The sequence below is a fragment of the Mustela erminea genome, chromosome 1 (genome assembly GCF_009829155.1).
Source record: "Mustela erminea isolate mMusErm1 chromosome 1, mMusErm1.Pri, whole genome shotgun sequence".
NCBI classification, from domain to species: Eukaryota; Metazoa; Chordata; class Mammalia; order Carnivora; family Mustelidae; genus Mustela; species Mustela erminea.
This window is the reverse complement of record NC_045614.1, coordinates 138,794,285-138,812,028: the sequence shown is the minus strand read 5'-3', so window position 1 is coordinate 138,812,028 and position 17,744 is coordinate 138,794,285. Positions and strand designations below refer to the sequence as shown.

At 37.4% G+C, this 17,744-nt stretch overlaps 1 protein-coding gene across 1 annotated transcript in view; it reads left to right on the top strand.

Moving 5' to 3' along the window:
- The window catches only part of TIPARP (TCDD inducible poly(ADP-ribose) polymerase), a 32,746-nt gene that overhangs the window by 11,122 nt on the left and 3,880 nt on the right, over positions 1-17,744 (top strand). The window contains exons 3-5 of the mRNA XM_032343991.1: positions 10,224-10,392; positions 11,727-11,887; positions 17,260-17,538. Of these exons, the coding sequence (XP_032199882.1) occupies positions 10,224-10,392; positions 11,727-11,887; positions 17,260-17,538 (609 nt within the window). The remainder of the gene's footprint in view (positions 1-10,223; positions 10,393-11,726; positions 11,888-17,259; positions 17,539-17,744) is intronic.

Genomic DNA, 17,744 nt, shown 5'->3' with positions numbered 1-17,744 from the left:
TAACTTAAATTTTAGAAGTTGATGATATTAATGAACTTCTAATTGTGAAACTTAAACAATTTTCCTTGCTGACCTAACCTGTTACTGTTGCTAAGACAAGCATAGAAGGGAGTTAACTAAGCATTCCTATTTGCTGTGTCCACACAGCAAAATGGTGTCTGTCTCCTTGATCTTTCTCTGCTATGTGCTGTATACTTTTAACACCTGCTTGGCCAGTAAAGAACCTTTACATGGTCATCACAATGAAAGGGTATGCTCTTAGTGAGAATGCCAGTGACTCTTCCCTTTCACATTTTACAGAAACCAGTGATTTGCAAGTATGTGTGCCACAGAATGTGTCAGGAGTATATTAGAATCTCCCATGACTAAGTTATTTGAGAAGGAGTTCAGGAAATTTATACTATTTATGCAAATGGATGTCCTTTATTTTGGCTCTATTGCTTCTAGGAAGGATTTGTTAATTCTCTTTATGTGAAACATAGCACTTCTCATATGACTGGAAAATATGTTTAGGCCAAACTTAGAGGAATTTCTCTTTATTAACAATTTTTTTTCTTTTGGGGGGGTGCCTGGGTGGCTCAGTCAGTTAAGTGTCTGCTTTTGACTCAGGTCATGATCTCAGGGGCCTGGGGTCAAGCCCAGCATCGGGCTCTCTGCTCAGTGGGGAGCTTGCTTCTCCTTCCCCCTCTGCTCTGCTGCTCCCCCTGCTTGTTCGTTCTCTCTCTCTCTCTCTCTCTCTTTTTCTCTGTGTCAAATAAATAAATAAAATTAAAAAAAATTTTTTTCTTTTTGGACTGAGTTTTTTTTTTAACTGTCCCTTCTCATTTAACATATAGCCATAGAGTTTGAGTGACCTTCTTTGCTTGAAATTTTTATCAGCACTGAAGAGTGGGGAAAGAATGGCAGGGATAGAGGCCCAAGGGTGAATTTGCTTGCACTGTGTATGCTCTCAGGATCTTGCCTGCACCTTGTGATCTTCACAGCTCCTGCAGCTGATCAGGGCGTAGAGAGGGCAAACGGCACAAAATACTCTAAATAATTTCCTGCTGCGGTTGGTCTTTGGTTTCTGACTGCCACCTGGCTTTGCTCTTTCATTTCCAGGCGTTGAGAGAATAAAAATAAGCACAGGAGAAATAGATTTGCCTTCTGAGGTAATAAAAAGAAAGATATCCTTGAATGGGGGTAGAATTTATGAAACAGAAGGCACTTTGCTTGCTTATAACGTTTGATTGTCCAAATGCTGCCACACATCAGAAGCCTTGTATAAAGGATTCCACAATTTATTTGTTACCAAAAATTTAGGCTATCTTAACTATTGATAAAACTGAATCTGTCAGAGAAACAGATTGGCTTCATAGATTCCTCTCCCCCAGAAAAAGTTACTGATTTAAAGCCATATTGAAAGGTTTTGTGGTCACAGTTTATGAAATGTACACAAGAAAAAAGGTATCTCCTAATATGTTTTCTGTAGGAAGCCTTTTTTTTTTTCCCTTTAAGAAATTTGCTTAAAACTCTCAGGAAGTGTTGAATTCTCTGTATGGTTAGTTTGCATATATTCAAATCTCTAGTCTTGAGAGCTTCTTAGTCATCTTTGGGTTTCATAATAAGCCATCGAAGTGTATATTTTTAATTTGCTCATTTATCAATTAGTTTATCTGTACTAAGTGGGGAAAAAGATAAGGCTAAGTTGAGAAAATTCTGAATAAAACCCTTTTTTAAAGAGTTTGTAGTTTCAAAAGTTGATCTATAAATTAATAGCCTGTATTTTCTCCTGGTGGTCAGGATTTATTTTATGATAGTTATTTATAATTATAATTTCATTTATGTGTAAATGAGTTCTGAGTTATTTAAGGTTATTTGAAAGCAATTATTTTAAAGTAATTTTAGCATTTACATACAATTGATTTTGTAATCAAGGAGGAAAACTGTATAAGCAAATATATTTTAGCCCTCTTCCAATGCTGTTAAATTCTATATTCACAAAATTTAATCAATCAGTATGGTGCCCTGAGTACATGGCAGTTTTTATTGGCTACTTTGAGGTAAGATAGAAACTTCACAGTTCTAAAAATATTTCACTTAACAAATGGGATATTCACTCATCTTCATAAAAGGCAGTAACTGCATAATTTAAGGCAGTATAAGGTATGATACACATTTTTAAAAAATCTGTTGTGTGCTTTCTATCCCAGCTGTTCTTGTAGAAATTAAGTTTCAGTTCCTCTTCAGGCCATGGTTGAGAAGTATGTCTCACTTAAGTTACCTTCTAGGAGCCTCAGGACATGTGACTGAACTTGGCTAAAAGTTAAGGCTGTATGACATTTCTGATGTCTTCAGAGTGCAAAATTTAATCCCATGCCTCTGTAAATAGATAGCAGTGAGATTTTCTGATCTCATAGGTGTAATTTTTATTTATGAAAGATTTTTAGGCTTACCACATCTTATTAGAAAGTTCTTTTGTGTTCTTTCCTTTGATCTGGTAGTTTTGTAGTAAAAGCAAACAAAAAGCCCAACATAACAAAATTTAGTAGGTTCTTTTCCTCAAGTAGATATTATAATTTGCTTTTAGTGGTTGCATAGGGCAGAGGGGACTTCAGTGTATGGTATTTTTTAGGGTTTAGGAAGCACTTAGGTGTACTCAAATGTGTCTTGGTATAAAGGTTTTTGAGAATAAACTATGTTGTGTGTTTGTTTAGTTCTTCTCATGCTTTTGGAGAATATAGAATTACAAAAGCTTAAAAATGATTTTCTTTCATGTAGGGAATCTGCCTTCCTTTTGTCTCCTCTTATTTATCCTCTCATTTTTATTTCACAGTGTTCATTTCTATAATGACTTTAAGACCACAGTTAGGGGGTGCCTGGGTGGCTTAGTGGGTGAAGCCTCTGCTTTCGGCTCAGGTCATGATCTCAGGGTCCTGGGATCAAGTCCCGCATCGGGCTCTCTGCTCAGCGGGGAGCCTGCTTCCCCCTCTCTTTCTGCCTGCTTCTCTTCCTAGTTGTGATCTCTCTCTCTCTCTCTCTCTGTCAAATAAATGAATAAATAAAAATTTTTTAAAAGTAAGATCACAGTCAGATGTCTCACAATTTGTAAATTAGCCATGGCGTTTAACACACAATACAGATCAGTGTGATGCTAGACAGCATCCACTCACTAACTCGGTGCCTTCCCATTCACCTGTTTCCAAGATGTCTCAGGAGGCACCAAGGGAGCAGCGTATGCAGTCAGAATTTTGTCTTAAAATGATCACCAGTTTAAGAATTGATTCCTGGAAACTCATTGTATCTTAAAGTGAAGAATATTTTTGCGGGGGGCCTGGGTGGCTCAATGGGTTAAGCCTCTGCCTTCAGCTCAGGTCATGATCTCAGGGTCCTGGGATGGAGCCCCGCATCAGCTCTCTGTTCAGCGGGGAGCCTGCTCCCCCACCACCGCCTGCCTCTCTGCCTACTTGTGATCTCACTCTCTGTCAAATAAATGAATAAAATCTTTAAAAATACATATATTTTTGCCTACCCAAAATTGTTTGAGATATTTAGAACGATGAGCTAAATCCATGATCCAAGTTTGATGTTAATTGTTTTACAGAGTGAGCTAAGCCTCAGCAATCCTGTCTTGATTTGGTCAGGGTCTCTTTAGAGGTGGACCGATTTAATTGTCAACATTTGATTCTTAGCCCACGCACAACTACTGAGGGTCATATGTGTAATAATGGAAACTTCTAATTTTGATCTGTAGGCATGTCTGTATTTATAGCTACTTCTGGATACAAAGAGGGAAAATCCAGTTGGTACTAAGACCCATGTCATAGTGTAGAAGTTAAATATAGAATTTTACCTCTGCTACATATTGAAAGATGTTGCTTATATAAGCATTTATAGAAAATTTTTTATTGCCCCAGTAACTCTGCTATTTGAGTCAGTATTAGCAAAAATCTTAATAACAGAATGAATGACAGTTTATTATACTTCTGAAGCATAAAGTTAGAATACGTAGTCCTCTGAAGTTAAATAACTACACTGCTCTCACAAAATACGTTGGTATTGTATATGCCATGGCTTTGATTCTCATCACCTTGTAACATATTTGAAGGGATATATAAGCTGCTAGATATTCCAACATTGCTAAATGAGTTCTGTAAACATCAAAGCCAGGTATCAAAAGCCAGCTATATTTTGTGTGCCTGTGAAATTTCTTTAGCAGCAGCAAACATGTCCCATCTGTCATGCCTGTCTCAAGTCCATAGCAGAAGAGCTTAAATACTCTATATACTTCATTTGATCTTTATCCTACTATTGTTAATGACCCTCAGTTTTGGGAGAAATTTTCACTCTACATCACAGTAATAAAATGAGAGGACCTATTAATTGTGTCTAGTTAGTCGGCTGATTAGAGCAGGTGTGAATTAGTTTGACATCACAGATTTATCCTTATAGGAAAATAGTTAACTCTTAGAGGATGGAAGACAAATTTCTGAAATCTAGCCCCTCTGTTAAAACTGCTCAGAGTAGGGTCAAAAAATTTAATTGACCATTGCTAAAGTCTGACTTCTGTATTTTAGTTGCATCATCTTCCCACTTAAACGTGTTCCACCTCCTATAATTCCTGTCTCCTATAATGGCACCTTACCCAGTCATCCAGATCAGAAACATGGGACACATCCTAGACTGTACATTCCCTTCGGCCTCACATGTAATCCCTATCTTGTGCAGTCAGATTTTGACTCTTTAATAACTTTCAGAGTCTCCCTGCTATTGCCTCCTTAGTTCTCTATCATCATTTGTCTTGAATAGTTCTAATAGTTACAGATGGCTAAGCCTAAGAATAATAAGTATTAATAATAATGAAAAACATGCTAATAAATATTTAGCAAGTAAGTGCCTGTCTCCACCCTTTCCCTCCTTTTCCCCACCTTGTCCTACCTAAGATAAACAAATCAGTCCTCCATACCATCATTGTTGGAGTAGCTTTTTAAAAGGCGAGTCTGAACTTTCTTGAAAACAGCCCAGTGATTCCTACTGCCCACAGAATCAAGTCCTGACCTCTTAACCCAGCATACAAAGCTTTTCATTATCTGGCCCCAGCCAACATATCCAGTCCAGTCTTATCTCTTATCATCCCCCTCACACACATAACACTCTGACCTCTCACATGAACTGTATGTACTGCCCACTCTTGGGTCTCTTGTGCCTTGTTTGGTTGGCTTCAGCACATGTCAGTCACTCAGCATGTGATGTCCTGCCTCCCATTGTCTGCGTGGTGGCCTGCCAGACTTGATTCTCATTTCATCTACTCTAGGATACCTCCCATGAATACCTTTCCTGACCCCATTTCCAGTAGAGGTAGGCCCTCTGCCTTTGAACTGTTCCCAGAGCACCTTTGTGCCATATTTCACACCATACCACTGGGTTTGCTTGTGTGTGTGTGTCTCTCTCTCTCTCTCTCAACTTACTGACTCTGGCCCATTTCATCTTATCCCCAGCACACAGTCCAGTGCTTAGTCAGTGTGTCTACTTAGGATTTTTTTGTTTTTCACATTTCTTTATTGGTTTCAAACAACTTATAAATACAGAAAAATTGTCTAAAATGGTTATATTCCTTACTGGGCTCCCAAATGCATAATCCCAAGAACTATTTATCTAACAAAGAGATCATGTTCTTACTAATTTCTGTTTCATTAAACTTAAAAATAGTTTTGGGTTTTCATTATAGTTCTGTTATTTACATCATGGTCCCCGCTTACTTTCTTTTGTATTTGAAGTGTACACAGAAGAAATGATGGTTGTGGGACATTTCTTTCTGACTTAGGTAGGTGTAGGTGCTCCATGCATAGATAATAAATAATTGAAAAATGTCTTACTTGGTATGTCAAGTTATTTGTTGAGTAGGGGGAGAATCATTGTTATAAAGCATCTAAATCATGAGAATGGGTGTTATTTTCAGAATTTTAGATTAGTTTTGTATCTGGATTCTTACATCGGTATGTGTGGTGGTATGTTTGTTGGTGAAGCATACAGAAGCAGAATTGTTAATATTTCAGCAGTCCTAGTTCATTCTTCCTTTTGTTTTTTTGTTTTTTTTTAAAGATTTTATTTATTTATTTGACAGAAATCACAAGTAGATGGAGAGGCAGGCAGAGAGAGAGAGAGGGAAGCAGGCTCTCTGCTGAGCAAAGAGCCCGATGCGGGACTCGATCCCAGGACTCTGAGATCATGACCTGAGCCGAAGGCAGCGGCTTAACCCACTGAGCCACCCAGGCGCCCTCATTCTTCCTTTTGTAGCAAAAATCATCAATCTGTTTATAAGATTTTTTTCCTGATTCATCGTGATAGGGTTATATCCTGGGGAAGTCAGTACTGATTAATTTAGCCACATGATATATTTAGTCAAATCTAAATCCTATATAGTGGCCATCTCCCATACTCTCTCTTTTCTGGCCATCCCTCGGTGGGGGATGTCTTTAGGCCTTATAGAGTTCTCATCTACCAGGATTATTGCACCCTGCTTTACAGAGCTTCCCTCTACCTCCAAATCTCTAGCATTGTCTGTTTTGCTCAATCTTCACACATCCAGTATTTACTGCTTCGACCCTTTATCACCTCAATACTCTAAATTTGTACTCTTAAATTTGAGGCTCTGAGATCCTGGGCTTACTTCCTCAGTTCATGGCCTGACATCTTTCATGTTGCCTATTTTACGCTAGTTCACGTGTCCTTATCTGCTTTGTACCCCTGTTTAATAGAGTTCCTTTTCCAGCTACTTGCATTTCTCCTGTCCCTCCCTGTCCCTACCATTCTTCAAGAAGCAAAATGCTTGAATTATTTTTTTCTTGTTGTTTTACACAATCCTGGTATTTATTTTCTTTCTTTACCGGTATTTTTTCCTATTATTTAAACTATTCCTAAAATTCTTTCTCTTAGAAAAAGCTATGTTTGATTGATACAGTAAAGCCTCTTAACTTTTCCTGACTTGATCCATTCCTAGACACCAGTAACCACCTCTTGTTCCATAATGCTGCATGCTAACTCTTTATCCTCTCATTCCCAGGATGTACTTGCCACTGATGAGTTTAGTAGGCAGATGTATGGACTCTGGTTTTATGTTTTGTTAGTTATTTCTCTCTTGAAGCCCCTGGAAGCCAGGAACTACATCTGTTTAATTCTTTGTGTATTGCCTAATACAGCCCACCATCACCATTACCACACATACATGACTCATAACTGCTTTCTCATAATAGGAGACAATGGTTTGATAAAGAAGAGTGGTGTATGTTGAACATTTGGCATCTGTATCGCATGCATTTTTTACTGATGCAGATGGAGGAGAAAAGAAATTCTTGGCTTTGGATTTTTTAAGCATTCCCTGTTTAAGGGAGAGCAGGTGGTAAAATTAATCTTATAAAAAGATAATTTAATGTTTTTCAAATTTGTTGTTTTGTCTCTGCAAAGTCTAGAAAAGCATATTGAAAATCAAATAGAGCTAAAACAGTACTTTGATACATCAATCCAAAGAACAGTTGATTGTAGTAAATTAGGATTTGTCATAGAAATTTCATAATACCCAATGGACTGAAATGCACAGAGGATGTGGCAAAAGCTGCAGTTTTAGATGTCTTTCTCATGCAAATCATTATCTATGAAGACTTAATAATACAGGCTTAAACAGAAATTGCTAGAGTGGTGTCCAGAATAAAATCTGGTACTTTAACAACAAAAAGCATTGGCTGTTTATAATGCATATTAACATAATAACTGCTGTTCTACGAATTCCTTAAAGAAAATACTGAGGATTTAACTCATAATTGGGAACACTTACTGGGAAATGAACTTAAAGCAAGAAAATCTGTTTAGAACTGGAAATTATGTTAAGAGGGAGAAACAGGTTAATATCTCTTGGCTCAATATCAGATTCTCCTAAAATTAAGTGAAAAACGTTTAAGCAACTTGATGTGAGGTTTAGTTTAGGTATAGGAGTTTCGGTTTTCAGCATTTGTTCTACTTTTTTAAAGAGTTTTCCAGAAACACTTTTTCCTTTTGAATTAAGTCCCCTTATTTAACATAAATAATTTTAAACCAAGAAGTGTCCAAATGTAACTTTAAACTACATTTTATTGTCTTATTTCCATTTCACACTTAATTAAAAGTATATGGTACTTTTAAGATCATATCCTCCTTCCTTCCTTCCATCCTTCCTTCCTTCCTTCCTGTCTGTTCTCCTAAGCAGGAAATTAGGGTTTGGGGAAATGCCTTAGGAATTTTTAAAGGAACATACTGCTTTTATTTAGTTACATGCTTCATTGGCACCATTAGTTGGATATATGACTTGAGGTGGTTTTTTTTCCCCCCCAAATAGAATCTGTTTCAAAAATTATGAACATAAGGATAGAGGATGGTAGATTTGCTAGGAGTATTTATTGAGAGATGTTAATAGGCATACATGGAAAAAAATGAAGAGAGCGTTGTGACAATTTTGGAAGGATACTTTATAGCCCTCATCATGGTGCTTCAGTATTTACCTAGTATATTAAAGGGGCTGAGGAGTGGCTGCAATAAGTAAATTGTTTAATTTTGTGTAACCAAGTTTTTTTCAAACATTTGACCACAAAATGCTTTTTACACAGAATACCTATTAACAGTCCTTGAAACAAGTGTTCCTAGAGCAGAATTTGGAAAGTGTTATACTAAGCAACAAAACCCCTAGATCAAAATTAATACCTTTTCAAAATTCTAATTTACAACAAGGAAATAAGTTGAATATTGGGAATATTTGTTCCAACACCTGGATTTCACATGAACCAGTCATTGTGAGTGCACTATATCTGGAGTATCCTGTGTATTATAGACCTCCATTTAGAAATCTGTGGTGGATGGGCTCCTGGGTGGCTCAGTTGGCAAAGCATTTGTAGGTCATGATTTCAGGATCCTGGGATCAAGCCCATATCAGGCTCCCTACTGCAGGGAGCCTGCTTCTCCTTCTCCCCTGCCCCTGCTCATGCTGTCTCTCACTATCCCTCTCAAATAAATAAGTAAAATGTTTTTTAAAAAAAAGAAAGAAAGAACTCCATTATGAAAAGGGTAGAAAGATGAAGATGAAGGAATGTGTCTGGAAACTTAGTCACTCTGCTGATATCTATGATGTTACTTTATGATGTATTTTATTTTTCATATGTTCTTAGGGATATCTTGAAAAATACACAAAAAGAACAATACAATGAACATTTTTCCAGTTATTTAAAATAACGGTTAAGATATTTCAAACACTAGATGAAGTTCCATTAGAAAAGAGATTTTAAATGGACCACCCATTATAATTCCTTAAATGATATTGATTCATATAATGGGATTTTCCCCCCAAAGTATTGCGATATTTATGAAGTGCTGATTCAGCAGCAGCAGACGAGATAACAAAATGACAAAAATATTCTCACAGCCAAACTTCATAATAATCCAAACTATCTTGCTCTTCATGTTTTGCCAACTTCTCCCCCTCCAACCCCCGGGACAAAAGATAGTATTGATATTGGGTAAAATAGCAATACTGGTCTCATCTCGGGTTTGGTGGGTTTTTTTGTTTTTTTTTCTCTTTTCATCAGGCAATATTGTATATTTTGTATTGATAAGTAAACTGATAACTCTGGGAAAAAAGGCAAGCTTTAAGAGAAGTTTCTTTTGTTTCTCTGTCAGCTTCATCTTAAAACTGACTCCCTGATTGGCTGAAACCCGGGTTTGGGGGCGGGTGGGATTATGTTGATTGGTTTAGGTCTGTGATACTGTGATACTGTGGGATAAACATCAGTCAGTGTGGTACCATAACTCCATGGCCTGGAACCTTTGGTCTTGTTAAGAAAAGGCATGTAGGAGGGGTGCCTGGGTGGCTCTGTGGGTTAAAGCCTCTGCCTTTGGCTCAGGTCATGATCCCAGAGTTCTGGGATCGAGCCCCGAATCGAGCCCCGCATTGGGCTCTCTGCTCAGCAGGGAGCCTGCTTCCCTTCCTCTCTGCCTGCCTCTCTGCCTATTTGTGGTCTGTCTGCCAAATAAATAAATAAAATCTTAAAAAAAAAAAGGCATGTAGGAAATGGAGAAACAACCAGTAGTGTCCTTTTTACTCCAAATAAGTTTTGAAAATTCTACAGCATGCTATACTACATATTTTTAATGTCTGATGAGATGTTTAGATATTTCTATTTTGCAAATGTATTAACAGTTCTTTTTTGGGGGGGTCTTTTTAGAGGACAAGAATTTTGGGCAGATTTGAATGCCATGAATGTGTATGAAACAACTGAATTTGACCAACTACGAAGGCTGTCCACACCACCCTCTAGCAATGTAAACTCTATTTACCACACAGTCTGGAAGTTCTTCTGTAGGGACCACTTTGGATGGAGAGAGTATCCTGAGGTATTTACAGGTTCTTTTCCCCAAAAGTGCATTTAAATTTTTCTTGTCTTTCACTGTCCTTTCCTTCTAATCCTTTACAACAGTGACTAAACAGAACAACAAATATAAGAGCTTACTGATACAAAATGGAGTTTTGTTGATATAATTAACATTATTCTCAATTTTTCTGAGGATGTATTTCTTTTCACTGATCTGGAATCCATAAATACCACTGTTATCAGAGAGGTAAAATGCTTTCCCCAGTATCATAATACTGTAGAGACCAAGTATTTACATGGTAAGTACTCAGACTTAGTGCTCCTTTAGAATAATTTTAATGAGATGAGCACTAGTGTATTTCTAGCTGTTTCTGGCTCCTGGGCTCATGTTCATTGAATCATGTGTTATACTTAGCATCTTGGAAGTCTAATGGGAAACAAGCACTCTTAAGCCCCTGGAAGAAATACTTGAAAATGTTTATTGAGCTGTTTTCAGGCAATTCAGTCATTTAAAATTGTGTCATATGTGTACATGGATCCTTAGTGTGAGATGGTAAGAATAGCTCCTAAATCAAATCACAAAGTAAGGTTTTAAAATGATGATGGGTTTACTTTGCCTCTTAATGAGAATTCAGAGTCAAATTTTAAAACAATGAAATGGACTTTAGAGATTAATTTTACATTCCAAAGATCTGACTTCTTTGATTTGATTAAATTCATTTCCAGCATTACAAAAAGGGATAACTGACTTCTTTACCCTTTGGAATTTTCTTTTAAGGCAATAGCAAAAGAAAACTACCTAAGTATAATATTAATTGGTTAATAATACATAATGGAATTAAGATTTCTGAGACTCTTTTAAGTAATCACTAGTATCTAATACCTTCCAAGGAGAATAAAAGACTATTTAAAATGTATTCTCAGAATACATGTCCCTGTGTTTTTCCTCTGAAAGATTTCTTGGATTTGGAACTTAACTAGTTTCTTTGAACTATATACACTACTATCTTTAATCCTCTTCTGAAAATTCCCTTAAGAAATATAAACTAGTTTCTAGGACATTGTTAAGGCCTCAAAATAGAGTTGATCCCTGGGCCTCACATGTTTCATAATAGAATTCCATGCTCTTCTGAAGAAGGAGCATCTTTCTATTCTGTTTCTTTCCCCCCCTTGCCCCTCCCCAAAAATCCTGAGTGTAAAGGGAATTAATTTGACTCTGCACTTTATTGAAGCTTTTCTGATGTTAACATTAAGGTTAACTATTTTTGCCTTTAGTTACAGTAACATTTTTTCATATTTCCTAGTGATTGTTTTTTTCTAACTTCTTTTTCCTTTACCTTCTATTTTCTACTCCAGTCTGTTATTCGACTGATTGAAGAAGCCAACTCTCGAGGTCTGAAAGAGGTCCGATTTATGATGTGGAACAACCACTACATTCTTCACAACTCATTCTTCAGGAGAGAAATAAAAAGGAGACCCCTCTTCCGCTCCTGTTTTACACTGCTTCCATATTTACAGTAAGTGTCAGTGGAAAGCCTTATCTTTACTCTCATTTTATGTAAATATACAACTGAATGACAAAGAGTAAAAGATTTTAAATTAAGAGGCCAACTTGGTTAATACTTCTAGAATGTGAAATTTTGAGTTATTCTATGGGTTTAATTCTTCAGAGTAGAGTTCAGATAAGCTACAATTAACCTAACTAAAAGAGTGATTATCCAGTTGATTTTTTTGAACTGAAAAGCAAAGAGAAGTAACATTTTTGTACAACAAAAAGTAATTATATCGGGGATAAGGCAGTTTTTTGCATTTGCTTCCTTTGTGAAAGATTGAGTTTCCTGATGATAACCATCCATGTAATGGTGCTGCTTCCCAGAACAGGTAAACTGCAAGGTCAAGCAGGGAGAGCCCTTCAAGGTGGCATTCTCCAGTTCTTCTTCCTTGAGTGAATTTTCATAGGAAAGATTCTTCTCAAAGAATCTGCATTCTCATTTTCTATGTAAGGCCCACCTTCCTGTAATACTCCCTAAAATTACCTGTCATACTTCTAGGTTGAAACTGAATTCAACCTTCTGAATTGTAGGTGAGCTCTTCCATTTTCTCAAGTCCTCTTCCCCACCCCAGATAGCCCATCAGTATATCTCCATAGATGCCAAAAAGGTGGAGCCTGTTACCAGTAGCATGGCCATCTTTGAAAATTAGTAACTCTAGGGAAATCTTTGTGTACTCTCATCGGATATACCATATTTAGAGGCTGCTTTTTAGAAATAATGCTAGATTTACTTGGTTTTATGAACTGGGGAGGTCTAGAGTAATACTGGTTTTTCTCTTCTACTTATCTTAGAGATGCTGTTTTTATATTCTGACTAGTTTGTTTGTTTGTTTGTTTTTCAGTCTCAAACTGTGTTTTTCCCAGATCATTATGACAGAATTTTAATGATTCTAATTATGAGATTGCAGAAGGAACATTAAAAACAAAATACAAATGAATAAAAATCCCTGAAATGCTCAGTATCAAAAAGCAATTTTTAGTAAGGCTGGTTAAGAAATATATGCTGGCTTTGGGTAAATGTGTGGTTTCTTCCTAGTCCAAGTGTGAAAAATTTTACCTTGTAGGGTTTTTTTTTTTATTAGAAACTAATAAAAATGCCATTTCTGTGATTTCACTAGCACAGCTGGAGATAGTGTCAGCGTCCAGTAGTTAGGAACATATTGTCCTCCTAGTGAGATGGTAGAACTCATTAGTGAGACCAGCAGCTTGGCATGCTGAGCCAATCAAGCAAGATGGAGCTTCTGAGTGAGAGTAAGAATGCTCATTCGAGTGCTGCATTGATGGGGGACTTTTACAGAATGGTGAACATTGATTTGTTTCAACCCTAAGACAAGTAATTATGAAATAATCCCTCCCCCTCTTTTTAAATTTAGGCTTATTTTGTAAAAGTACGAACTATGAAAATACTATAAGCAGTAGTAGAATTAGTGCCACAAATTTGGCACCTTACTATAAGGTAAGCCTATAACGTAGGCTTATAAGAGAACAAAGAAAGTCAGTCTGTTATTTCTTCCTTTTTCTTTCTAAAATCTCCTGTTTAGTCTTTTTGTCTAAAACAGCGTTAATCAGGTATAAAGTAAGAGCTTAGCAAATCAAAGAGATTACGCAGACACTTCAATGAGAAAAGAGCAGAGAAACAAGCAGCAAGTTCACCAGGATGGAATGGGTAAATGCAGCCCTTCAGTTCCTATCTGCCCTAGAGTCTGGGGCCCTGAGGCACTCAGACTGGCCTAGTGGAAAGAGAGTAGAGAGGGATTAGTTTCAAAAAGCAGGCTGCAAAACAGATTCCAGAGAGACTATGATTTTAATCTTAGCCAGGAAGAAAGTTTTGTTTTTAAATGTTAGTAAATGTAGAGGGTCAGATTAAAACGTAAGTGTCAAAAAAGGCTATAGTAATCATGAAATAAGAGATGCCTAGAAACTGGGAATGCCAGAATAAGGGAGCTGAGGAGAGGGGCTGGCTGACTTAATCTATGAATTTCCTGCAAATTTGACTCCTCCTAAGTGAGAATTTCCCTGGTGCTTTTAATTCCTTCCAGTTTCATTGAGCTATAACTCACCTACAACTCTGTCAGTTTAAGGTGTACAGCTAATAATTTGACATACATATATTGCAAAATGATTACCACAATGGAGTTTAGTTAACATCTATCACTCATAGTTACAAAGAAAGTATTATTTCCTGGTGCTTGCTGCTTTTCAGTGAGGTTGATAAAAAAGCTTATTCTTTAATATTCTTAGAATATTTAAGCTGAGGCTGCATAAGCAAACAAATCTCAAATTTAGAGTTGTAGGAGTTCATTTCAGCCAAAAGGACATCTATCCTGTGCAGTCACTCTGTGGTCATGGGAAAGCCTGATAGGGTTTTACTTCTCCCCCCAGAAAAGATAAAATGAATTAATTTTTACTTTGTCACTGAAAGTGGGTTAGGAAACATCTTCTGAAATGGCAAGGGGAGGGAAGGAGAGTGTAAAAGATGACCTTGAATTCTGAAAATCCATTCTTCAGAGGTCCTTGAGTGCAAGTTCTAGACCCTTCAACTTTGCCTCTTTGGAGAAGGCTGGTACAGCACTGTGAAGCACATGGTATGTCATTGGAATACCCATGAGCTAAACACAAACTCAGCAGCCTCAGAAAATAAAGCCACATTTATAATTGTGCTTGGAATATGTATTTCTAATTCATGGCAAGTGTAGTGTAGAAGTTCATCAGACAGCTGTCTATATGCATTTTAATGTTTTAGCCCAATTAGGATATTGGCTTATTAAAAGTAAGCATCTATAGATGGGAATTTATGATAATTATGAATATAAAATCTAATTTTAATGTTTTAGGATGGTTAGGATTTACTTATACAGGCTCATCTTCAAGTATCTATGAATCTTTTTTGGTCAGTGCCAGGATTTCAGTACGGCTGTGACAGCAGCCTAAAACCTGTTTTGGGTAAAGTGGTTGGGAGAATTTTTATTTTCCTTCCCCAACTCAGAAAACTCTTTGGCAGACGCCTAGGGAACTTAGTAGGTTAAGCCTGTGTCTTTGGCTCAGATCATGATCCCAGGGTCCTGGGATTGAGTCACACATCAGACTCCTTGCTCAGCAGGGAGCCTGCTTCTCCCTCTGCCTGCAACTCCCCCTGCTTGTGCAAGTGCGTGCGCCCTCTTTCTCGCTCTTTCTGACAAATAAATAAAATCTTTAAAAAAAAAAGAGAGAGAGAGAGAAACCTCTTTTGGTAACTTCAATTCCTAATAATCCTGGAAAATCTGGTAGGCTGGAATTTACTCTTTTTGCAGAGCAGGAATAGAAGGAACAGCTAAAAATAGGGAACTTATACTCTGTGTTTCCTGCCATTTCTCCAGAATAGTGATGGCTTTTGAAGGAGTTACCTTTCAGAATCTGATTAAAGCAGTGGGGCCTCTCTTCAGAAGAATGTGCCAGTGAATGAAGGCTCCGGAGGAGTCTGTCAGGGCTTTATGAAAACGCTTCAGAGAACAAGAACTATTATGCCTCTGCCAGGAAGGTTAGAGAAGCCAGTGCCCCCTTTAAATTGACCCCTGAACTGTATGGATTCTGTAAGTCCTGGTTCCTCTCAGAACTCCTGTCTCTGTCTCCCAAGGGATCTTGAGGCATGCTAAATCGTAGGCACAACCACTTAAGGGGGGCAGGTGTTAGAGAAGGCAGTTGTGCCTCTATAGCTTTTTAACTTCTTATCAAGCCATCTCTTAAAAGTCAAAAGACTGTGTGAGATGGAGGTGGTGGTAGTGGGAGTCAGGCAAACCTGCATTGCAGCCCTAATATACATCCATCACTTTCAAGCCTTGAGGGCAAAGAGAGAGAGAGAGAGAGAGTGTGTGTGTGTGTATGTGTATGAATTGTGAAGTATATAGCAGTGGAAAGAGTATGCATCTAGAAACTATGTAGATAGGCCTGGATTCAAATCCTGTCTCTGTTCTTTGCTACTATGCTAGCAGTTTCTTTATTTGAAAAGTACAGATATCCAAGCCTTATTGCTGGGTTGTTAGGACAGTAACTGATAATGTATGTAAAATGCCTGTCCATAGTATGTGCTTACTGTAAGGCAGCTGTGATTATGAGGAGGGTAATGGTAAGATATGCTCTTGCAGATGAGATGCACAGTCACTCACGGTTGTAACTTCTGTGTTACAAAACTCTTTTGAAAATTTAGTTTAATCCATTTCACAGACTTATTGCTTCCTTGTGACCATCACTCTATGCTGAAGAGTGTTACGGTACCCTGGCCCTGAATCTGGGTCTCAGGGCCAGGAATTTCTCTCTCTGATCTTCCTTTTTGTTCTGTTTTGAAAATGGCCAAGAAATATAATTTAAATTTAAGCATTTAATTGAACAGGAATAACTGTTCAGCTGCTACTTAATAGAAAGTCACCTGTCCAAGTGACTAAAACTAAATTTAAAGGTTCAAGGATACACATTCTGTTGTCTGAAGCTTAAAGTAATTCGCTTCATCTTAAGCACACCTAAGGCTATAAAATTTGGATACAATTGACGACCTTGTTGTTAACACATGACATTGAAAGATGAAGCAAATGCCAAATGTCAGCTTTCAGTGCCTACTCCAATGATTTTTGTTTGTGTTATACAGAAAGTATAAGCTTTTTAATTTTTTTTTAAAGATTTATTTTAGAGAGAAAGAGAGCCATGTGTATGTATGCATGCAGGAGTGGGAGGCAGAAAGCAGAGGGAGAGAATCTTCAGGCAGACTCCCCCTGAGCATGGAGCCTCCATAACCCATAAGATCGTGACATGAGCCTAAACCAAGAGTTGGACACTTAACCACTTGAGCCACGCAGGCACCTCTAAGCTTTTTTATTTTTAATATTTCATGTCATCTTCCTGTAAGCTCCCTCTTTCCTGCCTGCCTTTGTCTCCCCATCAATCTGCTCCCCGCCACCTATAGAGCCTTTAGTCATGGTAAATTTTCTGCTTAGTACAGCAAAGTTTGAAGAATACATATATTATCACTGCTCTCTTAGAGTTTCTTTAACTGTACAGGCAAAAGAGGAGTCTACAGTTCAAAGTGAAGATATTTATAAATTGTCCCTTGCTTGCCTGCCTGCCTGTAGCAGTACATTCCAGAGTTTGCTCCACAAGGAGGAGGCTGGGAAGAAGCTAATAATAGGTTAACTGTGTATAGGCAATGTCACTTGGAGACTTTTTTTTAAATACATAGCATATTCTATATTGTTTTTTAAAACAAGCACTTAAACTATACAAATTACAATTTTAGATACTGCTTTAGAGTGCTATGATGTGAGATGTACTTAAATGTTTTACATTGCCATTTCTTCCTCTTCCTTCCAGGACACTTGGTGGTGTTCCCACACAGGCTCCTCCGCCTCTTGAAGCAACTTCATCATCACAGATCATCTGCCCTGATGGGGTCACCTCAGCAAACTTTTACCCTGAAACTTGGATTTATATGCATCCATCTCAGGACTTCATCCAAGTGCCTGTTTCTGTAGAGGACAAAAGTTATCGAATCATCTATAATCTTTTTCATAAGACTGTGCCTGAGTTTAAATATAGAATTTTGCAAATACTGAGAGTCCAAAACCAGTTTCTTTGGGAGAAATATAAAAGGTGAGTCAGCAGTACGAGAAATTTAAGAGCTTTTCTTAATGTACTAATGATAGATGCAGAACATAATAGTAAAGACTTTCACAAAATCTAATATGTTTGTATTTTTTCGCATATTAACTCATATATACTCTTCATAACAGACCATGTAAGTTCAGTAACTTGCCACAGGACCTACAACTAATCAGATAGATATGTGCTGGAGTTTG